This window comes from Oncorhynchus keta, chromosome 10, assembly GCF_023373465.1.
Source record: "Oncorhynchus keta strain PuntledgeMale-10-30-2019 chromosome 10, Oket_V2, whole genome shotgun sequence".
Classification (NCBI taxonomy): Eukaryota; Metazoa; Chordata; class Actinopteri; order Salmoniformes; family Salmonidae; genus Oncorhynchus; species Oncorhynchus keta.
The window spans coordinates 81,079,278-81,103,442 of record NC_068430.1 but is presented as its reverse complement, the minus strand read 5'-3'; the positions used below and the strand labels follow the sequence as shown (position 1 = coordinate 81,103,442).

General features: G+C 44.1%; 1 protein-coding gene across 3 annotated transcripts in view; it reads right to left on the bottom strand.

Moving 5' to 3' along the window:
- Window positions 1-24,165, bottom strand: part of LOC127932535 (UDP-GlcNAc:betaGal beta-1,3-N-acetylglucosaminyltransferase-like protein 1) — an 80,290-nt gene that overhangs the window by 36,002 nt on the left and 20,123 nt on the right. The window contains exons 3-10 of one of the 3 annotated variants that reach the window (XR_008145910.1): window positions 22,488-22,583; window positions 13,676-13,771; window positions 12,809-12,933; window positions 10,663-10,798; window positions 8,077-8,145; window positions 4,317-4,391; window positions 78-143; window positions 1-27 (exon numbers count right to left, since the gene is read on the bottom strand). The exon at window positions 1-27 is cut by the window's left edge and continues 57 nt beyond it. Coding sequence is in view for 2 of the 3 variants with exons in the window: in XM_052528441.1 (XP_052384401.1) it covers window positions 63-143; window positions 4,317-4,391; window positions 8,077-8,145; window positions 10,663-10,798; window positions 12,809-12,933; window positions 13,676-13,771; window positions 22,488-22,583 (678 nt within the window). In the remaining variant the exon portion in view is untranslated. Of the gene's footprint in view, window positions 144-4,316; window positions 4,392-8,076; window positions 8,146-10,662; window positions 10,799-12,808; window positions 12,934-13,675; window positions 13,772-22,487; window positions 22,584-24,165 lie in introns of all 3 variants that reach the window. The other 2 variants (XM_052528441.1, XM_052528442.1) reach the window with 2 other exon arrangements.

The window sequence follows — 24,165 nt, the reverse complement described above, 5'->3', positions numbered from 1 at the left end:
TCTCTCAGAGTGTTAGTTGAAGTGGTAGTAGTCAACTCCTCTCCTCTCCATCTCTCAGAGTGTTAGTTGAAGTGGTAATAGTCAACTCCTTCTTCCAGATGGAGAGACTTCAGGTTTTCTTCAAACACTCCTCCGGTCATGTCCTGGGAGAACGAAATGACAGAACATGAAAAGAGTGAGAGTGAGGAGGCGATGCTGGTCATCGCTCTAATTATCACCAACGCCCATGGTCAGTCTCATACTTCCTGTCTGTAGGTGAGGTCACTTCCTGTTTTGAGTTATCTCTGGCATCTGATTGGTCAACAGTTAAAGAGATAAGGACCAGGGTTGGGGCCAATTCCAATTCATTTCCAGTCAATTCAGAAAGTAAACCTAATTAAATTCCAGATGTTCATTGAAAATTGAATTTAAATGGAATTAAACCCAATCCGGTACTTGTAACATATGGGTGTGTTTAACAATTAATTTTGTGATTGGCTGCAGGTGTGTGTGTGTGTGTGTGTGTGTGTGTGTTTGTGTGTGTGTGTGTGAGAGAGATTGAGTCCAGGTCCCAGTGTCCTCTGACTGAATAATCACAGATTCCCATAATTGGCCAATTAGAAGCTCTGGGAGGCAGGGCCAGTCGATTAGCTGTCTGCAGCTCATAATTAGATAAACACAACATTAACTGTCTGTCTGCCTGGGCTGGCCAACAGAGTGTGTGTGTGTGTGTGTGTGTGTGTGTTCTAAACCCAGAGGCAATTCAATTCCCCAGTTAAAGGATCACCAAATAACTTTTAGGAAGGCTTTATAACTGTTGAATATATATATATTATACCCTGTCTAGTTGTTACTAAGGCTTTATAACTGTTGAATATATATATATATTATACCCTGTCTAGTTGTTACTAAGGATTTATAACTGTTGAATATATATATATTATACCCTGTCTGGTTGTTACTAAGGCTTTATAACTGTTATATATTTATATGATACACTGTCTGGTTGTTATATATTTATATAATACCCTGTCTGGTTGTTACTAAGGCTTTATAACTGTTATATATTTATATTATACCCTGTCTGGTTGTTACTAAGGCTTTATAACTGTTATATATATATATTATACCCTGTCTGGTTGTTACTAAGGCTTTATAACTGTTGAATATATATATTATACCCTGTCTGGTTGTTACTAAGGCTTTATAACTGTTGAATATATATATTATACCCTGTCTGGTTGTTACTAAGGCTTTATAACTGTTATATATATATATTATACCCTGTCTGGTTGTTACTAAGGCTTTATAACTGTTATATATTTATATATATGATACCCTGTCTGGTTGTTACTAAGGCTTTATAACTGTTGAATATATATATATATGATACCCTGTCTGGTTGTTACTAAGGCTTTATAACTGTTATATATATATATATATGATACCCTGTCTGGTTGTTACTAAGGCTTTATAACTGTTATATATATATATATATGATACCCTGTCTGGTTGTTACTAAGGCTTTATAACTGTTATATATATATATATATGATACCCTGTCTGGTTGTTACTAAGGCTTTATAACTGTTGAATATATATATATTATACCCTGTCTGGTTGTTACTAAGGCTTTATAACTGTTGAATATATATATATATTATACCCTGTCTAGTTGTTACTAAGGATTTATAACTGTTGAATATATATATATTATACCCTGTCTGGTTGTTACTAAGGCTTTATAACTGTTATATATATATATTATACCCTGTCTGGTTGTTACTAAGGCTTTATAACTGTTATATATATATATGATACCCTGTCTGGTTGTTACTAAGGCTTTATAACTGTTGAATATATATATATTATACCCTGTCTGGTTGTTACTAAGGCTTTATAACTGTTATATATATATATTATACCGTGTCTGGTTGTTACTAAGGCTTTATAACTGTTATATATATATATATATGATACCCTGTCTGGTTGTTACTAAGGCTTTATAACTGTTATATATATATATATATATATGATACCCTGTCTGGTTGTTACTAAGGCTTTATAACTGTTATATATTTATATGATACACTGTCTGGTTGTTATATATTTATATAATACCCTGTCTGGTTGTTACTAAGGCTTTATAACTGTTATATATATATATATATGATACCCTGTCTGGTTGTTACTAAGGCTTTATAACTGTTATATATTTATATGATACACTGTCTGGTTGTTATATATTTATATAATACCCTGTCTGGTTGTTACTAAGGCTTTATAACTGTTATATATTTATTTATATGATACCCTGTCTGGTTGTTACTAAGGCTTTATAACTGTTATATATATATATATATGATACCCTGTCTGGTTGTTACTAAGGCTTTATAACTGTTATATATTTATATGATACACTGTCTGGTTGTTATATATTTATATAATACCCTGTCTGGTTGTTACTAAGGCTTTATAACTGTTATATATTTATATGATACACTGTCTGGTTGTTATATATTTATATAATACCCTGTCTGGTTGTTACTAAGGCTTTATAACTGTTATATATTTATATGATACCCTGTCTGGTTGTTACTAAGGCTTTATAACTGTTATATATATATATATGATACCCTGTCTGGTTGTTACTAAGGCTTTATAACTGTTATATATTTATATTATACCCTGTCTGGTTGTTACTAAGGCTTTATAACTGTTGAATATATATATATTATACCCTGTCTGGTTGTTACTAAGGCTTTATAACTGTTATATATTTATATTATACCCTGTCTGGTTGTTACTAAGGCTTTATAACTGTTGAATATATATATATTATACCCTGTCTGGTTGTTACTAAGGCTTTATAACTGTTATATATTTATATTATACCCTGTCTGGTTGTTACTAAGGCTTTATAACTGTTGAATATATATATTATACCCTGTCTGGTTGTTACTAAGGCTTTATAACTGTTATATATTTATATTATACCCTGTCTGGTTGTTACTAAGGCTTTATAACTGTTATAATATAGTGTATACCCTGTCTGGTTGTTACTAAGGCTTTATAACTGTTGAATATATATATTATACCCTGTCTGGTTGTTATATATATATATATATATATATATTATACCCTGTCTGGTTGTTACTAAGGCTTTATAACTATTGAATATATATATTATACCCTGTCTGGTTGTTATATATATATACTATACCCTGTCTGGTTGTTACAAAGGCTTTATAACTGTTGAATATATATATATTATACCCTGTCTGGTTGTTACTAAGGCTTTATAACTGTTGAATATATATATTATACCCTGTCTGGTTGTTACTAAGGCTTTATAACTGTTATATATTTATATGATACCCTGTCTGTTTGTTATATATTTATATTATACCCTGTCTGGTTGTTACTAAGGCTTTATAACTGTTATATATTTATATTATACCCTGTCTGGTTGTTACTAAGGCTTTATAACTGTTGAATATATATATTATACCCTGTCTGGTTGTTACTAAGGATTTATAACTGTTGAATATATATATTATACCCTGTCTGGTTGTTACTAAGGCTTTATAACTGTTGAATATATATATTATACCCTGTCTGGTTGTTACTAAGGCTTTATAACTGTTATATATTTATATTATACCCTGTCTGGTTGTTACTAAGGCTTTATAACTGTTATATATTTATATTATACCCTGTCTGGTTGTTACTAAGGCTTTATAACTGTTATATATTTATATTATACCCTGTCTGGTTGTTACTAAGGCTTTATAACTGTTATATATTTATATTATACCCTGTCTGGTTGTTACTAAGGCTTTATAACTGTTATATATTTATATTATACCCTGTCTGGTTGTTACTAAGGCTTTATAACTGTTATATATTTATATTATACCCTGTCTGGTTGTTACTAAGGCTTTATAACTTATATATTTATTGAGGCAAAACGCTGGTTAAAGAGGGTGTGTGAAGGTGAGCGCCGGTCAAAGTATCAGTGAGAATATTATGCTGCAGTCAAAGATCAGCAGGCTGTGTGTGTGTGTGTGTGTGTGTGTGTGTGTGTGTGTGTGTGTGTGTGTGTGTGTGTGTGTGTGTGTGTGTGTGTGTGTGTGTGTGTGTGTGTGTGTGTGTGTGTGTGTCTGTGTGTGTGTGTGTGTGTGTGTGTGTGTGTCTCTGTGTGTCTGTACGTACGTGTGTGTGTGCGTGCCAGGGCACACGCCCTAGCTCATTATACCATTAGCAGAGATTACCGACCAGGCGGAGATACGATCCGGAACAACGAACAACAGGACACACACACTTTCTCCACTCACCAGCTTGACACAGATGATGTAGGGTGGAGACACATCTCTGTAGTGCAGTACAGGGATCTGAGGCTTGGGCCTCTCCTGGGAGGAAGACAGGAGGAACAATGAGGAGAGGAAAAGGACACACACATAATAACATGGTTAGGACTTCTCCTTCTATGGTGGCTTAGATCCAAGATCTGATCTGACATCTATGGTGGCTTAGATCCAAGATCTGATCTGACATCTATGGTGGCTTAGATCCAAGATCTGATCTGACATCTATGGTGGCTTAGATCCAAGATCTGATCTGACATCTATGGTGGCTTAGATCCAAGATCTGATCTGACATCTATGGTGGCTTAGATCCAAGATCTGATCTGACATCTATGGTGGCTTAGATCCAAGATCTGATCTGACATCTATGGTGGCTTAGATCCAAGATCTGATCTGACATCTATGGTGGCTTAGATCCAAGATCTGATCTGACATCTATGGTAGCTTAGATCCAAGATCTGATCTGACATCTATGGTGGCTTAGATCCAAGATCTGATCTGACATCTATGGTAGCTTAGATCCAAGATCTGATCTGACATCTATGGTGGCTTAGATCCAAGATCTGATCTGACATCTATGGTAGCTTAGATCCAAGATCTGATCTGACATCTATGGTGGCTTAGATCCAAGATCTGATCTGACATCTATGGTAGCTTAGATCCAAGATCTGATCTGACATCTATGGTAGCTTAGATCCAAGATCTGATCTGACATCTATGGTAGCTTAGATCCAAGATCTGATCTGACATCTATGGTAGCTTAGATCCAAGATCTGATCTGACATCTATGGTAGCTTAGATCCAAGATCTGATCTGACATCTATGATCCAAGATCTGATCTGACATCTGGTAGCTTATCCAAGATCTGATCTGACATCTATGGTAGCTTAGATCCAAGATCTGATCTGACATCTATGGTGGCTTAGATCCAAGATCTGATCTGATCATCTATGATCTGACATCTAGCTTAGATCCAAGATCTGATCTGACATCTATGGTGGCTTAGATCCAAGATCTGATCTGACATCTATGGTGGCTTAGATCCAAGATCTGATCTGACATCTATGGTGGCTTAGATCCAAGATCTGATCTGACATCTATGGTGGCTTAGATCCAAGATCTGATCTGACATCTATGGTGGCTTAGATCCAAGATCTGATCTGACACATCTATGGTAGCTATGGTAGATCCAAGATCTGATCTGACATCTATGGTAGCTTAGATCCAAGATCTGATCTGACATCTATGGTAGCTTAGATCCAAGATCTGATCTGACATCTATGGTAGCAAGATCTGATCTGACATCTAGATCCAAGATCTGATCTGACATCTATGGTGGCTTAGATCCAAGATCTGATCTGACATCTATGGTAGCTTAGATCCAAGATCTGATCTGACATCTATGGTAGCTTAGATCCAAGATCTGATCTGACATCTATGGTAGCTTAGATCCAAGATCTGATCTGACATCTATGGTAGCTTAGATCCAAGATCTGATCTGACATCTATGGTGGCTTAGATCCAAGATCTGATCTGACATCTATGGTGGCTTAGATCCAAGATCTGATCTGACATCTATGGTAGCTTAGATCCAAGATCTGATCTGACATCTATGGTAGCTTAGATCCAAGATCTGATCTGACATCTATGGTAGCTTAGATCCAAGATCTGATCTGACATCTATGGTGGCTTAGCTTAGATCCAAGATCTGATCTGACATCTATGGTGGCTTAGATCCAAGATCTGATCTGACATCTATGGTAGCTTAGATCCAAGATCTGATCTGACATCTATGGTGGCTTAGATCCAAGATCTGATCTGACATCTATGGTAGCTTAGATCCAAGATCTGATCTGACATCTGGCTTAGTACAAGATCTGATCTGACATCTATGGTAGCTTAGATCCAAGATCTGATCTGACATCTATGGTAGCTTAGATCCAAGATCTGATCTGACATCTATGGTAGCTTAGATCCAAGATCTGATCTGACATCTATGGTAGCTTAGATCCAAGATCTGATCTGACATCTATGGTGGCTTAGATCCAAGATCTGATCTGACATCTATGGTAGCTTAGCTACAAGATCTGATCTGACATCTATGGTAGCTTAGCTACAAGATCTGATCCGACATCTATGGTAGCTTAGCTCCAAGATCTGATCTGACATCTATGGTAGTTTGGTTTTAGAGTGTTGTGGTATCTATGGTAGCTTAGCTCCAAGATCTGATCTGACATCTATGGTAGTTTGGTTCTAGAGTGTTGTGGTATCTATGGTAGCTTAGCTCCAAGATCTGATCTGACATCTATGGTAGCTTAGCTCCAAGATCTGATCTGACATCTATGGTAGTTTGGTTTTAGAGTGTTGTGGTATCTATGGTAGCTTAGCTCCAAGATCTGACCTGACATCTATGGTAGCTTAGCTCCAAGATCTGATCTGACATCTATAGTAGCTTAGCTCCAAGATCTGATCTGACATCTATGGTAGTTTGGTTCTAGAGTATTGTGGTATCTATGGTAGCTTAGCTCCAAGATCTGATCTGACATCTATGGTAGTTTGGTTCTAGAGTGTTGTGGTATCTATGGTAGTTTGGCTCCAGAGTGTTGTGTTATCTATGGTATTTTGGTTCTAGAGTGTTGTGGTATCTATGGTAGTTTGGTTCTAGAGTGTTGTGGTATCTATGGTAGTTTGGTTCTAGAGTGTTGTGGTATCTATGGTAGTTTGGTTCTAGAGTGTTGTGGTATCTATGGTAGTTTGGTTCTAGAGTGTTGTGGTATCTATGGTAGTTTGGTTCTAGAGTGTTGTGGTATCTATGGTAGTTTGGTTCTAGAGTGTTGTGGTATCTATGGTAGTTTGGCTCCAAGAGTGTTGTGTTATCTATGGTATTTTGGTTCTAGAGTGTTGTGGTATCTATGGTAGTTTGGTTCTAGAGTGTTGTGGTATCTATGGTAGTTTGGTTCTAGAGTGTTGTGGTATCTATGGTAGTTTGGTTCTAGAGTGTTGTGGTATCTATGGTAGTTTGGTTCTAGAGTGTTGTGGTATCTATGGTAGTTTGGTTCTAGAGTGTTGTGGTATCTATGGTAGTTTGGTTCTAGAGTGTTGTCCAGAGTGTTGTATCTATGGTAGTTTGGTTCTAGAGTGTTGTGGTATCTATGGTAGTTTGGTTCTAGAGTGTTGTGGTATCTATGGTAGTTTGGTTCTAGAGTGTTGTGGTATCTATGGTAGTTTGGTTCTAGAGTGTTGTGGTATCTATGGTAGTTTGGTTCTAGAGTGTTGTGGTATCTATGGTAGTTTGGCTCCAGAGTGTTGTGGTATCTATGGTAGTTTGGTTCTAGAGTGTTGTGGTATCTATGGTAGTTTGGTTCTAGAGTGTTGTGGTATCTATGGTAGTTTGGTTCTAGAGTGTTGTGGTATCTATGGTAGTTTGGTTCTAGAGTGTTGTGGTATCTATGGTAGTTTGGTTCTAGAGTGTTGTGGTATCTATGGTAGTTTGGTTCTAGAGTGTTGTGGTATCTATGGTAGTTTGGTTCTAGAGTGTTGTGGTATCTATGGTAGTTTGGTTCTAGAGTGTTGTGGTATCTATGGTAGTTTGGCTCCAGAGTGTTGTGGTATCTATGGTAGTTTGGCTCCAGAGTGTTGTGGTATCTATGGTAGTTTGGCTCCAGAGTGTTGTGGTGTCTATGGTTCTAGAGTGTTGTGGTATCTATGGTTCTAGAGTGTAGAGTCGCACCTTGGACTCCTCATAGGTGTAGAAGCCTTTCTTGATCTTATTCTCGTCCACGTCGCAGAACGCTCGAACCTGACCAACACACACACAAACCGCTGTTTGTAAATGTATGTACCACACTATTAAGGTCAACATCTGTCGTTCTGCCCCTGAGCAAGGCAGTTAACCCACTGTTTCCCGGGTGCTGAAGACGTGGATGTCGATTAAGGCAGCCCCCCACACCCTGATTCTGATTCAGCCCCCCACACCTCTGATTCAGCCCCCCACACCTGGTGTATCAGTCAGTGTAACAGTAGATTGTGATCCACGACCCATTATGACCAGTTGGGACCGGCTGGCTCCTCCTACTACAGTGTCTCAACACAGAGTGTCCAAAATCGCATCCTATTCCCTATTCAGTGCACTACTTTTGACCAAATCGGATCCTATTATTGACACTAAATAGGGAATAGAGTGCCATTTGAGATGCAGCTCCATGTTGTCATGACGGATCAGAGGACACAGGATAAACAGCTCCATGTTGTCATGATGGATCAGAGGACACAGGATAAACAGCTCCATGTTGTCATGACGGATCAGAGGACACAGGATAAACAGCTCCATGTTGTCATGACGGATCAGAGGACACAGGATAAACAGCTCCATGTTGTCATGACGGATCAGAGGACACAGGATAAACAGCTCCATGTTGTCATGACGGATCAGAGGACACAGGATAAACAGCTCCATGTTGTCATGACGGATCAGAGGACACAGGATAAACAGCTCCATGTTGTCATGACGGATCAGAGGACACAGGATAAACAGCTCCATGTTGTCATGACGGATCAGAGGACACAGGATAAACAGCTCCATGTTGTCATGACGGATCAGAGGACACAGGATAAACAGCTCCATGTTGTCATGACGGATCAGAGGACACAGGATAAACAGCTCCATGTTGTCATGATGGATCAGAGGACACAGGATAAACAGCTCCATGTTGTCATGACGGATCAGAGGACACAGGATAAACAGCTCCATGTTGTCATGATGGATCAGAGGACACAGGATAAACAGCTCCATGTTGTCATGACGGATCAGAGGACACAGGATAAACAGCTCCATGTTGTCATGACGGATCAGAGGACACAGGATAAACAGCTCCATGTTGTCATGACGGATCAGAGGACACAGGATAAACAGCTCCATGTTGTCATGACGGATCAGAGGACACAGGATAAACAGCTCCATGTTGTCATGACGGATCAGAGGACACAGGATAAACAGCTCCATGTTGTCATGACGGATCAGAGGACACAGGATAAACAGCTCCATGTTGTCATGACGGATCAGAGGACACAGGATAAACAGCTCCATGTTGTCATGACGGATCAGAGGACACAGGATAAACAGCTCCATGTTGTCATGACGGATCAGAGGACACAGGACACAGGATAAACAGCTCCATGTTGTCATGACGGATCAGAGGACACAGGATAAACAGCTCCATGTTGTCATGCGGATCAGAGGACACAGGATAAACAGCTCCATGTTGTCATGACGGATCAGAGACACAGGATAAACAGCTCCATGTTGTCACAGGATAAACAGCTCCATGTTGTCATGACGGATCAGAGGACACAGGATAAACAGCTCCATGTTGTCATGACGGATCAGAGGACACAGGATAAACAGCTCCATGTTGTCATGACGGATCAGAGGACACAGGATAAACAGCTCCATGTTGTCATGATGGATCAGAGGACACAGGATAAACAGCTCCATGTTGTCATGACGGATCAGAGGACACAGGATAAACAGCTCCATGTTGTCATGATGGATCAGAGGACACAGGATAAACAGCTCCATGTTGTCATGACGGATCAGAGGACACAGGATAAACAGCTCCATGTTGTTGTCATGACGGATCAGAGGACACAGGATAAACAGCTCCATGTTGTCATGACGGATCAGAGGACACAGGATAAACAGCTCCATGTTGTGTCGGATCAGAGGACACAGGATCAGAGGACACAGGATAACACAGCTCCATGTTGTCGGATCAGAGGACACAGGATAAACAGCTCCATGTTGTCACGGATCAGGACACAGGATAAACAGCTCCATGTTGTCATGACGGATCAGAGGACACAGGATAAACAGCTCCATGTTGTCATGACGGATCAGAGGACACAGGATAAACAGCTCCATGTTGTCATGACGGATCAGAGGACACAGGATAAACAGCTCCATGTTGTCATGACGGATCAGAGGACACAGGATAAACAGCTCCATGTTGTCATGACGGATCAGAGGACACAGGATAAACAGCTCCATGTTGTCATGACGGATCAGAGGACACAGGATAAACAGCTCCATGTTGTCATGACGGATCAGAGGACACAGGATAAAGGATCATTGACCCTACAAACAGATCTAAGGTCAGCACTGTGTTCTGGGGAGGTGGGTCACCCGATCCTACCAATCAGAGAGCACTGACTGTGGAAGATGCAACCTAATTGGCTATTGAGAGTTTTGTTAACCTCTCCTGATTGGCTAGCACGTGTTGCATAACCTTTTGCGATTGGCTGTTGAAAAGGTACATACCTTCTTCTGATTGAAGGAACTGAGGCAGCGGTATAGTTTCCGGCCCTGTTTCCCAGCATTCCATATGGTGAAGGATTCCCATTGGTTGATAACTCTCTCCTGGAGGAAGGCCACACGGAGGTTCCAAATGGTTTCCCTGGAGACCGGAGGACAGAGGAGGAGTTACAGACATGGACCACACACACCTATAACAACAGCCTGATAGTTATCATATGGAGACATTAGTGAGCTCTTCCTCTGATGTGATGGTTTGACTAAAACACTGGGCCTCCATGACAAACAACCCTAATCCACCACCATAAACCATGGATCAAGTCAAACACACACACACACACACACACACACACACACACACACACACACACACACACACACACACACACACACACACACACACACACACACACACACACACACACACACACACACACACACACACACACATCAATTAAAACACATACACACTGTGCATGGGTGGTCCCCATATTGCTTCCTTTAGCAGTTTCACTGATGCTTTGATTTAGGGGGACCTAGATTAACACATAGAAATATATACACGCAGTGTGGACACACACACACGACATGTAATCGTAGAGGGATTGACTCAGAAGTGTGAAGTGTCTGGAGATTTAAGATGGTAGAAAAGAGAAACAGAGAGAGTGAGAGACAGAGGGAGAAGTTAAGTGAGAGATAACAGAAGGAGCTGGAAATATGACTGATAGACAAATAGAAAGAGAAGGGAGAGGGAGGAGAGAGGAGAGAGAGAAGAGAGAGGGAGGAGAGGAGAGACAGAAGAGAGAGGGAGGAGAGAGAGGGAAGAGGGAGGAGAGAGGAGAGAGAGAAGGGAGAGGGAGGAGAGAGGAGAGAGAGAAGAGAGAGGGAGGAGAGAGGAGAGAGAGAAGAGAGAGGGAGGAGAGAGGAGAGAGAGAAGAGAGAGGGAGGAGAGGAGAGAGGGAAGAGAGAGGGAGGAGAGAGGAGAGACAGAAGATTGAGGGAGGAGAGAGGAGAGAGAGAAGAGAGAGGGAGGAGAGAGGAGAGACAGAAGAGAGAGGGAGGAGAGGAGAGAGGGAAGAGAGAGGGAGGAGAGAGGGAAGAGAGGGAAGAGGGAGGAGAGGAGAGAGGGAAGAGAGGAGAGAGGGAAGAGAGGAGAGAGGGAAGAGAGGAGAGAGGGAAGAGAGGAGAGAGGGAAGAGAGGAGAGAGGGAAGAGAGGAGAGAGGGAAGAGGGAGGAGAGGAGAGAGGGAAGAGAGAGGGAGGAGAGGAGAGGGAAGAGAGAGGGAGGAGAGGAGAGAGGGAAGAGAGAGGGAAGAGAGGGGGAAGAGAGAGGGAGGAGAGGAGAGAGGGAGGAGAGAGGAAGGAGAGGAGAGAGGGAAGAGAGAGGGAGGAGAGAGGGAGGAGAGAGGGAAGAGAGAGAGAGAAGAGAGAGAGGAGAGAGCGAGGAGAGAGGGAAGAGAGGAGAGAGGGAAGAGAGAGGGAAGAGAGAGGGAAGAGAGAGGGAGGAGAGAGGGAGGAGAGAGGGAGGAGAGGAGAGAGGGAGGAGAGAGGGAGGAGAGAGGGAAGAGAGATGGAAGAGAGAGGGAAGAGAGAGTGAAGAGAGATGGAAGAGAGAGGGAGGAGAGAGGGAGGAGAGAGGGAAGAGAGAGGGAAGAGAGAGGGAGGAGAGAAGGAAGAGAGAGGGGGGAGAGGATGATTTGTAAAGGAGTAGATGGTGACAGCGCGTCAACAAGGTTAGATATACGATGGACAGATGGAAGGAAGGAAGGAGTGATAACAGGAACAAGGGGATGAGAGGGAGGAGGATATGAGGGAGGAGGTTATGAGGGAAGGGAAGGAGAGGTCTTCCCTGCAGAGTATTTACAGAAACAGGCTTTCCGCTACGCGTGTCCTACGTGTGTGTGTGTCGCTATAGAGGTTGTAAAGGGCAACACACACACACGGCAAGGGAATTCCAGAGCGTGTCCAAGGTGTTTGTGTCCAAGGATGAGGCTCAGGAAGGGGTCAGCTGGACAGCTGTGTGTAGCTGGAGGTGTGTGTGTGTGTGTGTGTGTGTGTGTGTGTGTGTGTGTGTGTGTGTGTGTGTGTGTGTGTGTGTGTGTGTGTGTGTGTGTGTGTGTGTGTGTGTGTGTGTGTGTGTGTGTGTGTCTTACTCCAGGACAGAGTGTGTAGCAGCTTGTTGATGGTAGCGGTAGACTAGTAAACACTGGTCCACTCTGACCACACCTCCTCCCTGACCAACACTCTGATAGAACCACAACAGATCCTCTGGAACTCCCTGGAGAGGAGAGAAGAGTAGAGAGGAGAGAGGAAAGAGAAGAGGACAGGAGAGAAGAAGAGAGAGGAGAGGAGATGAGAGAAGAGAAGAAGAGAGGACAGGAGAGAAGAAGAGAGGAAAGAGTGGAGGACAGTTGAGAAGAAGAGAGGAAAGAGAAGAGGACAGGAGAGAAGAAAGAGAAGAGGACAGGAGAGAAGAAGAGAGAAGAAAGAGAAGAGGACAGGAGAGAAGAAGAGGACAGGAGAGAAGAAAAGGACAGGAGAGAAGAAGAGGACAGGAGAGAAGAAGAGGAAAGGAGAGAAGAAGAGAGAGGAAAGAGAAGATGACAGGAGAGAAGAAGAGGACAGGAGAGAAGAAGAGGACAGGAGAGAAGAAGAGGAAAGGAGAGAAGAAGAGGAAAGGAGAGAAGAAGAGAGAGGAAAGATAAGAGGACAGGAGAAGAGAGGGGGGGAAGAGGGTGATGAGGGAGGAGGTGGTAGAGAAGGGAAGAGTGAGGTCACACATTATTCAAATGGATTTGTGATCTAACGTTGGACAAATTAGAGGAGTCCTCATGCAGTCTTGTGCTTGCATTTCTTGACCTCTAACCCCTGAGCACACCTGAAAGGGAAGTCCTCCCTCGACTTCCCTTCCTTTTCAGACTCGGTGGACCCACTGGTCAAATCATTCAAATCTGCATAAGTGGTTCGTTTTAGATTCTAAACTTGACTTGCGTGGAGATGTTTTAGTGGTGGAGTCTCACCTTGCCGCCCTCGTCAAAGGTTCCGACCCGCTGGAACCAATCCCTGGAGCAGAACCAGGTTGGCATGATGACCGTAGGGCCGTGAGAGGTGTACACCTGAGAGAGGGGAGACACACACACACTCAGCGGCACCGGACTGCTTGTGGATCCAGTGACTAGAGAGCAGTGAGATATCAACACCCTGCAAGAGAGACTAGAGAGCAGTGAGATATCAACACCCTGCAAGAGAGACTAGAGAGCAGTGAGATATCAACACCCTGCTAGAGAGACTAGAGAGCAGTGAGATATCAACACCCTGCTAGAGAGACTAGAGAGACTAGAGAGCAGTGAGATATCAACACCCTGCTAGAGAGACTAGAGAGCAGTGAGATATCAACACCCTGCTAGAGAGACTAGAGAGCAGTGAGATATCAACACCCTGCTAGAGAGACTAGAGAGCAGTGAGATATCAACACCCTGCTAGAGAGACTAGAGAGCAGTGAGATATCAACACCCTGCTAGAGAGACTAGAGAGCAGTGAGATATCAACACCCTGCTAGAGAGACTAGAGAGCAGTGAGATATCAACACCCTGCTAGAGAGACTAGAGAGACTAGAGAGCAGTGAGATATCAACACCCTGCTAGAGAGACTAGAGAGCAGTGAGATATCAACACCCTGCTAGAGAGACTAGAGAGCAGTGAGATATCAACACCCTGCTAGAGAGACTAGAGAGCAGTGAGATATCAACACCCTGCTAGAGAGACTAGAGAGCAGTGAGATATCAACACCCTGCTAGAGAGACTAGAGAGCAGTGAGATATCAACACCCTGCTAGAGAGACTAGAGAGCAGTGAGATATCAACACCCTGCTAGAGAGATAGAGAGCAGTGAGATATCAACACCCTGCTAGAGAGACTAGAGAGTGAGCAGTGAGATATCAACACCCTAGAGAGCAGTGAGATATCAACACCCTGCTAGAGAGAGTGAGACCCTGCTAGAGAGACTAGAGAGCAGTGAGATATCAACACCCTGCTAGAGAGAGACTAGAGAGCAGTGAGATATCAACACCCTGCTAGAGAGACTAGAGAGCAGTGAGATATCAACACCCCTAGAGAGACTAGAGAGCAGTGAGATATCAACACCCTGCTAGAGAGACTAGAGAGCAGTGAGATATCAACACCCTGCTAGAGAGACTAGAGAGCAGTGAGATATCAACACCCTAGAGAGACTAGAGAGCAGTGAGATATCAACACTAGAGAGACTAGAGAGCAGTGAGATATCAACACCCTGCTAGAGAGAGAGACTAGAGAGACTAGAGAGCAGTGAGATATCAACAGCCTGCTAGAGAGAGAGCTAGAGAGACTAGAGAGCAGTGAGATATCAACACCCTGCTAGAGAGACTAGAGAGCAGTGAGATATCAACACCCTGCTAGAGAGACTAGAGAGCAGTGAGATATCAACACCCTGCTAGAGAGACTAGCAGTGAGATATCAACACCCTGCTAGAGAGACTAGAGAGCTCAACACTCTCTAGAGAGACTAGATTCTACAGTATAGATATGTTCATTTGACAACTATTATTTCATTCCATCATCTAGAGAGCAGTGAGATATATAGACCTGCTGCCTGCGCTGTTTGACAAAATCACTATGTTAGTAGTTCTTCAGATTTTTGTAACTGCAGAATACCAACAACTATCAATCAACTTGGATGATGTAGAGAGCAGAGATAGAGACACCTCTCACAGCAACTAGAGATCCAGTGAGATATCTCTCTTCCCACACAGACTGGGCAAGAGGGAGATATGGTCATTGTAGACTTAATTACCACGTTTTCTGCACTAAACTATGCTGAATATCGAACTAGAGTTATTTCTTACATTCAACACCCCAGGTCATCTTAGGTTTCATTACATACAGTCGAGAAGAACTACTGAATACAAGATCAGAGATATCAAACTCACCATCAGTAGACAAGAATATATCAACACCCTGCTAGAGAGACCTAGAGACGTGAGATCCTGTGTTCTGCCTGAGATATCAAACAGGACAACGGAATGGATATCCATGCAGCAACAGTGAGAAAACACCCTGCTAGAGAAAAGAGGGAAACGAGGCGGTCTTCAGTGGTCAGACTCCGGACACAGTGAGATATCACACCTGCTGCAGAGACTAGAGAGACTAGCATTGTTCTTGCCAGTGTCCACCCTCTTGAGAACAGAGAGTTGAGATCAACACCTAGAGAGCAAGTGTATCATATCCAGAGGGACATCAGAGATATAACACCCTTTGCTTCACGGAAACATGGCTCACTGGAGAGAGCTATCAACACCCGGAGGCGGTGCAGCCAGAGGGTGAGATATCACGCACGCCTGACAGAAACAAACATCTTTCTGATAAGAAGAGGACTAGAGGGGGCGTCATGCCTTATGGCTAACCATGTGACATGGTGTGATCAAAGAAACATACAGGAACTCAAATCCTTCTGTTCACCTGATTTAGAATTCCTCACAATCAAATGTAGACCGCATTATCTACCAAGAGAGATATCTCTTCGATCAGTGAGATATCAACATAATCACAGCCGATATCCCCCCCAAGCAGACACATCAGATGGCTGAGAACGAACGTTTATTTGACTAAACTTTGCAAACTGGAAACCATTGATCCGGAGGAGCATTCATTGTAGCTGTTTAACAAGGCTGAATCAGAAAACAAGACATATCAGCATATCATAGATGCACAACCAGGGTGGAAAAACCTTGTTAGTCTAACTGGTCCAGCGACGCTAATATAAGGCCCTGCCCCGCCCCTATTCTCTGGGAAAAGCTGACATCACGACTCCATTTTGCAACTGATCCCTGCCTACAGACAGAAACTGAAACAAGAGGCCCCACGCTGAGGTCTGTCCAACGCTGTGTCCGATCAAACACCCACACTCCAAGACTGCTTCCATCACGTGAGATATCTGGGATATGTTGTGTGTATGTGCGTCAGACAACAATATTGTGAATACGCATTCGGTGTGCGAGTTCATTAGAACGTGCGTTGAAGATGTCTTTGATAGCAACGATTAAAACATTCCCTAACCAGAAACCGTGAGATTGATGGCAGCATGACTGCTGAAGACTGAAAGCGCAGAACCACTGCTTTTAATCAGGGCAAGGTGTCTGGTCCCACCTTAACATGACCGAATACAAACAGTGCAGCTATTCCCCCGTTCAAGGCTATCAAACAAGCTAAGCAGTCAGTACAGAGACAAAGTAGAATCTCAATTCAACGGCTCAGACACAAGAGGCATGTGGCAGGGTCTACAGTCAATCACGGAATACTGAAGAAATCCAGCCCAGTCACGGACCAGGATATCTTGCTCCCAGGCAGACTAAATAACTTTTTGCCTGCTTTGAGGACAATACAGTGCCACTGACACGGCCTGCAAGAAAACATGCCTCTCTCCTTCACTGCAGCTGAGGTGAGTAAGACATTTAAAAGTGTTAACCATCTGCAAGGCTACAGGCCCAGACGGCATCCCCAGCCGCGCCTCAGAGCATGAGCAGACCAGCTGGCTAGATGTGTTTACGGACATATTCAATCAATCCCTATACCAGTCTGCTGTTCCCACATGCTTCAAGAGGGCCACCATTGTTCCTGTTCCCAAGAAAGCTAAGGTAGACTGAGCAAACGACTACCGCCCCGAAAAGCACTCACTTCCGTCATCATGAAGTGCTTTGAGAGACTAGTCAAGGACCATATCACCTCCACCCTACCTGACACCCTAGACCCAGATCCAAAGGCTTTGCTTACCGCCCAAATAGGTCCACAGACGATGCAATCTCAAACACACTGCACACTGCCCATCTGGACAAGAGGAATACCTATGTGAGAATGCTGTTCATCGACTACAGCTCGGCATTCAACACCATAGTACCCTCCAAGCTAGACCATCAGAGCTCGAGACCCAGGGTCAGAGACAGACCCCGCCCTGTGCAACTGGGTACTGACTTCCTGACGGACGACAGGTGGTGACTAGGCAACAACATCTCCTCCCCGCTGATCCTCAACACTGGGGCCCCACAAGGGTGCTTTCTGAGCCCTCTCCTGTACTCCCTGTTCACCCACGACAGAGAGGCCACGCACGCTCCAACTCAATCATCAAGACAGACAGACGGACAGACAGACACAACAGTGGTAGGCTTGATTACCAACAACGACAGAGACGGCAGACAGGGAGGAGGTGAGGGCCCAGGAGTGTGGTGTCAGGAAAATAACCTCACACTCAACAGACAACAAAACAGAGAAGGAGATGATTGTGGACTTCAGGAAACAGCAGAGGGAACACCCCTATCCACATCAGATGGAACAGTAGTGGAGAGGGAAGCAAGTTAAGTTCCTAGACATACACATCACAGACAAACTGAATTGGTCCACTCACACAGACAGACAGAAGAAGGCAGACAGCAGCGACTTCAACAGAGAGACAGAGAGGCAGAAGAAAGACAAAGGCTTGTCACCAAAAGCACTCAGAGAGAGAGAGGACAAACTTCTACAGATGCACAATCGAGAGCAGAGAGGAAAAGACAAAGGCTGTATCACCAGCCTGGTACGGCAACTGCAGCCCTCAACCGTAAGGCTCTCCAGAGGGTAGTGAGGTCTGCAGATACAAGCATCACCGGGGCAAACTACCTGCCCTCCAAGACACCTACACCACCCGATGTTACAGGAAGGAAAAGACAAAGGACATCAACCACCAGAGCCACTGCCTGTTCACCCCGCTAGAGATCCAGAAGGCGAGGTCAGTAGAGGTGAAAATCAAAGGCTGGGACAGAGAGAGAGAAAAACAGTCACACTGATCAGACTCCAGCCACTTTAAGAATGGGAAGATGGGAAATGATGTAAATATATCACTAGCCACTTTAAACAATGCTACCTTATATAATGTTACTTACCCTACATTATTCATCTCATATGCATACGTATATACTGTACTCTATATCATTGACTGCATCCTTATGTAGATACATGTATCCCCCACTACTGTTCTCTGGGAGGAAAAGACATCACTGATAGACAGAGACAGAGAGAGCAAGAGAGGAGATGACAAGAGAGAGATGCAAGATAGAGATGAGAGAGAGAGAGAGAGAGATGCAAGAGAGAGAGATGCAAGATAGAGATAGACAGAGAGAGAAAGAAAAGAGAGAGAGAGAGAGAGAGAGAGAGAGAGAGAGAGACAGAGAGAGGAAAAGAGAGACAGAGAGAGAGAAAAGAGAGAGAGAGAGAGAGAGAGAGAGAGAGAGAGAGAGACAGAGAGAGAGACAGAGAGAGAGAGGAAAGACAGAGGAGAGAGACAGAGAGAGAGAGAGACAGAGAGAGAGAGAGACAGAGAGAGACAGAGACAGAGAGGAAAGACAGAGAGAGAGAGAGACAGAGAGAGAGAGAGAGAGAGAGAGACAAAGGAGATAGACAGAGACAGAGACAGAGGAAAAGACAGAGACTAGATAGACAGAGAGAGAGAGAGAGAGAGAGACAGGAGAGAGACAGAGACAGAGAGAGAAAGAGAGAGACAGAGAGAGACAGAGACAGAGACAGAGAGAGAAAGGAAAAGACAAAGGCTAGATAGACAGAGACAGAGAGAGAGAGGAAAAGACAAAGGCTAGATAGACAGAGACAGAGAGAGAGAGGAAAAGACAAAGGCTAGATAGACAGAGACAGAGAGAGAGAGGAAAAGACAAAGGCTAGATAGACAGAGACAGAGAGAGAGAGGAAAAGACAAAGGCTAGATAGACAGAGAGAGAGAGAGAGGAAAAGACAAAGGCTAGATAGACAGAGACAGAGAGAGAGAGAGAACGGAAAGGAAAGAAGAAAGGAAAAGACAAAGGCTAGATAGACAGAGACAGAGAGAGAGAGAGAACGGAAAGGAAAGAAGAAAGGAAAAGACAAAGGCTAGATAGACAGAGACAGAGAGAGAGAGGAAAAGACAAAGGCTAGATAGACAGAGACAGAGAGAGAGAGGAAAAGACAAAGGCTAGATAGACAGAGACAGAGAGAGAGAGGAAAAGACAAAGGCTAGATAGACAGAGACAGAGAGAGAGAGGAAAAGACAAAGGCTAGATAGACAGAGACAGAGAGAGAGAGGAAAAGACAAAGGCTAGATAGACAGAGACAGAGAGAGAGAGGAAAAGACAAAGGCTAGATAGACAGAGAGAAAGGAAAAGACAAAGGCTAGATAGACAGAGAGAGAGGAAAAGACAAAGGCTAGATAGACAGAGAGAAAGGAAAAGACAAAGGCTAGATAGACAGATAGTGATGTGGTGACGTGTTCACAGTGGGGGAGTTGTAGTGTGTAGTTATGGAACAGCCATATCTAATGTCCTTCAGCTGAACACTGTGTTTCCAATCATATCTTCAACTCAGAAAGAACAGACTCCACAGGCTTGGGAACACACACACACACGCACGCACGAATTAAAACAAGCATCTTAGATAAACCTAGGAGAGAGAGAGAGGGGAGAGAGGTAGAGAGGAAGAGAGGTAGAGAGAGGAGGAGAGAGGTAGAGACAAGGAGGGGAGAGGAGGAAAGAGGTAGAGAGAGACAAGGAGGGGAGAGGAGGAGAGAGAGAGGAGGAGAGAGGTAGAGACAAGGAGAGAGAGAGGAGGCGAGAGGTAGAGAGAGACAAGGAGGAGAGAGGTGACAAAGGCCGTGTGTGTGTGTGTCTGTACTCTGTCTGTCTGTGTGTGTGTGTGTGTGTGTGTGTGTGTGTGTGTGTGTGTGTGTGTGTGTGTGTGTGTGTGTGTGTGTGTGTGTGTGTGTGTGTGTGTGTGTGTGTGTCTACACGTGGACCAGCCAGGCAAAATCCAGGCCAGTTGTATTCAGTTGTACTGAATCACAGAGCTCTACTTTCCTCTCCCTGACTTAGAGCTGAATCACAGAGCTCTACTTTCCTCTCCCTGACTTAGAGCTGAATCACAGAGCTCTACGTTCCTCTCCCTGACTTAGAGCTGAATCACAGAGCTCTACGTTCCTCTCCCTGACTTAGAGCTGAATTACAGAGCTCTACGTTCCTCTCCCTGACTTAGAGCTGAATCACAGAGCTCTACTTTCCTCTCCCTGACTTAGAGCTGAATCACAGAGCTCTACGTTCCTCTCCCTGACTTAGAGCTGAATCACAGAGCTCTACGTTTCCTCTCCCTGACTTAGAGCTGAATCACAGAGCTCTACGTTCCTCTCCCTGACTTAGAGCTGAATCACAGAGCTCTACTTTCCTCTCCCTGACTTAGAGCTGAATCACAGAGCTCTACGTTCCTCTCCCTGAGTTAGAGCTGAATCACAGAAAAGACGTTCCTCTCCCTGACTTAGAGCTGAATCACAGAGCTCTACGTTCCCCTCCCTGAGTTAGAGCTGAATCACAGAGCTCACGTTCCTCTCCCTGAGTTAGAGCTGAATCACAGAGCTCTACTTCCTCTCCCTGACTTAGAGCTGAATCTCAGAGCCTACGTGGTCCTCCCTGACTTAGAGTTGAATCACAGAGCATGGTGCTTGTAGACACCAGAGAGTAGTGGGTTCCCTGACTTAGAGCTGAATCCGGGACCTCCCCTGACTTAGAGAATGATGCACACACTTTCCTCTCCCTGACTGTAGAGCTGAATAACAGAGCAGCTAAATGGCATATATTATTATTTATTATATTTACTTTCCTCTCCCTGACTTAGAGCTGAATCACAGAGCTCTACGTTCCTCTCCGAGTTAGACCTGAATCACAGAGCTCTACTTTCCACTCAAGTATTTAGGCTTGCAAAATTCAGCCAACTTTCCGAAAATTCCCAGGTTTTCCTGGTTGGAAGATTAATATTCTCTCCTGATTCCGGGAATCTTCCAACCGGAATCTTTGCACGACATTTGCGCGATACCAGCTAGAGGTCGACCGATTAAATGGGAATGGCTGATTAATTAGGGCCGATTTCAAATTTTCATAACAATAGGAAATTGGTATTTTTGGGCGCCGATTTGCCGATTTTTAAAAATTGTTTTAATATATTTTTTTAGACCTTTATTTAACTAGGCAAGTCAGTTAAGAACACATTCTTATTTTCAATGACGGCCTATGAACGGTGGGTTAACTGTCAGGTGGGTTAACGGTGGGTTAATTGTCAGCTCATGGGAGCCAATCTTGCAACCTTACAGTTAACTAGTCCAACGCAATAAAGACCTGCCTCTCTCTCGTTGCACTCTACAAGGAGACTGCCTGTTACGCGACTGCAGTAAGCCAAGGTAAGTTGCTGGCTAGCATTAAACTTATCTTATAAAAAACAATCAATCATAACCACTAGTTAACTACACATGGTTGATGATATTACTAGATATTATCTAGCGTGTCCTGCGTTGCATATAATCTGACATAGCATACAAGCATCTAAGTATCTGACTGAGCGGTGGTAGGCAGAAGCAGGCACGTAAACATTAATTCAAACAGCACTTTGTGCGTCAAGCATTGCGCTGTTTATGACTTCAAGCCTATCAACTCCCGAGATGAGGCTGGTGTAACCGAAGTGAAATAGCTAGCTAGTTAGCGCGCGCTAATAGCGTTTCAAACGTCACTCGCTCTGGGCCTGTGGTTGTTTCCCTTGCTCTGCAACGCTGCTTCGAGGGTGGCTGTTGTTGTTGTGTTCCTGGTTCGAGCCCAGGGAGGAGCGAGGAGAGGGACGGAAGCTATACTGTGTGTGTGTGTGTGTGTGTGTGTGTGTGTGTGTGGAAACTGCAGGCTCCATCCTGTTTCCATCGGACCTGGCTAGTGCCTGGCACGCGACCCCACATACACACACACCCTGAGTGTGTGTTACCTGGGTGCTGAGTTGATCCTGGCTGATGTTGTTGATCCAGCGTGTGTAGCGCTCAGTAGATCCCTCTGGATCCCTGCGGACCTGACAGCCAATCAACTGAGAGAAACACAGACACATCTCTTAGTGATCTACTAGATACATGTGATCAACACAGACACTCACACACAAACAAACCACACTGATCACATATGATGTATGGAAGAGAGAAAGAGGGAGGGCTAGAAAGAGAGACAAAGACAAAGAGAGAGAGTGAGAGAAACACACCAAGAGAGACATAGAGAGAGAGAAAGACAGAGACAGACAAAGAGAGACCGACAGAGCGAGAGAGGGGGGGTTAGAAAGGATAGAGAGAAAGAGAGGAACAGGGAGGAAAATGTAAGAGAACAAGACAAAGCTGAAAAGCTTCTTCTGTTCTGCATCCTGATGATCCACCAGAGAGATGAAATTCGCAGACGAGTAGGTAAACCACCACTTCCCTCCGTATTACTGGCCAACGTGCAATCATTGGAAAACAAACTGGACGATCTACGATTAAGACTTTCCTACCAAAGGGATATTAAAAACTGTAATATCTTATGTTACACCGAGACGTGGCTGAATGACAAGGATAATAAAGAGCTGGCTGGCTTCTACGTGCATCGGCAGGACAGAGAAACGCCGTCTGTTAAGACGAGCGGCAGGGATGTGTGTCTATTTATCAATAGCCTACTACACCGGCTCTGATGCTAGTCTGATGTGGCAGGGATCGAAAAATATTACGAACTACAAAGGGAAACCCAGCCGCGAGCTGCCCAGTGAAGCGAGCCTACCAGACGAGCTAAATGCCTTTTATGCTCGCTTTGAGGCAAGCAACACTTAAGCATGCATGAGAGCACCAGCTGTTCCGGACGACTGTGTGATCAAGCTCTCCGTAGCCGATGTGAGCAAGACTTTTAAACAGGTCAACAACATTCACAAAGCCGCGTGGCCAGACGGATTACCAGGACGTGTACTCAAAGCATGCGCGGATGAACTGGCAAGTGTCTTCACTGACATTTTCAACCTCTCCCTGTATGAGTCTGTAATACCAACATGTTTCAAGTAGAACACAATAGTCCCTGTGCCCAAGGAAGCGAAGGTAACCTGCCTAAATGATTACCCGCAGTAGCGCTCACGTCCGTAGCCAGGAAGTGCTTTGAAAGGCTGTTTATGGCTCACAACAACACCATGCCGGACACTCTAGACCCACAGATGACACAATCTCAATCACACTCCACACTGCCCTTTCCCACCTGGACAAAAGGAACACCTATGTGAGAATGCTATTCATTGACGACAGCTCAGCGTTCAACACCATAGTGCCCTCAAAGCTCATCACTAATATAAGGACCCTGAGACTAAACACCTCCCTCTGCAACTGGATCCTGGACGGGCCGCCCCCAGATGGTAAGGGTAGGCAATAACACATGTGCCGCTCTGATCATCAACTCTGGGGCACCTCAGGGGTGTGTGCTCAGTCCCCTCCTGTACTCCCTGTTCACCCACTACTGCGTGGCCAGGCACGACTCCAACACCATCATTAAGTTTGCTGACGACATAACAGTGGTAGGCCTGTTCACCGACAACGATGAGACAGCCAATTGGGTGGTCAGAGACCTGGCAGTGTGGTACCAGGACAACAACCTCTCCCTCAATGTGA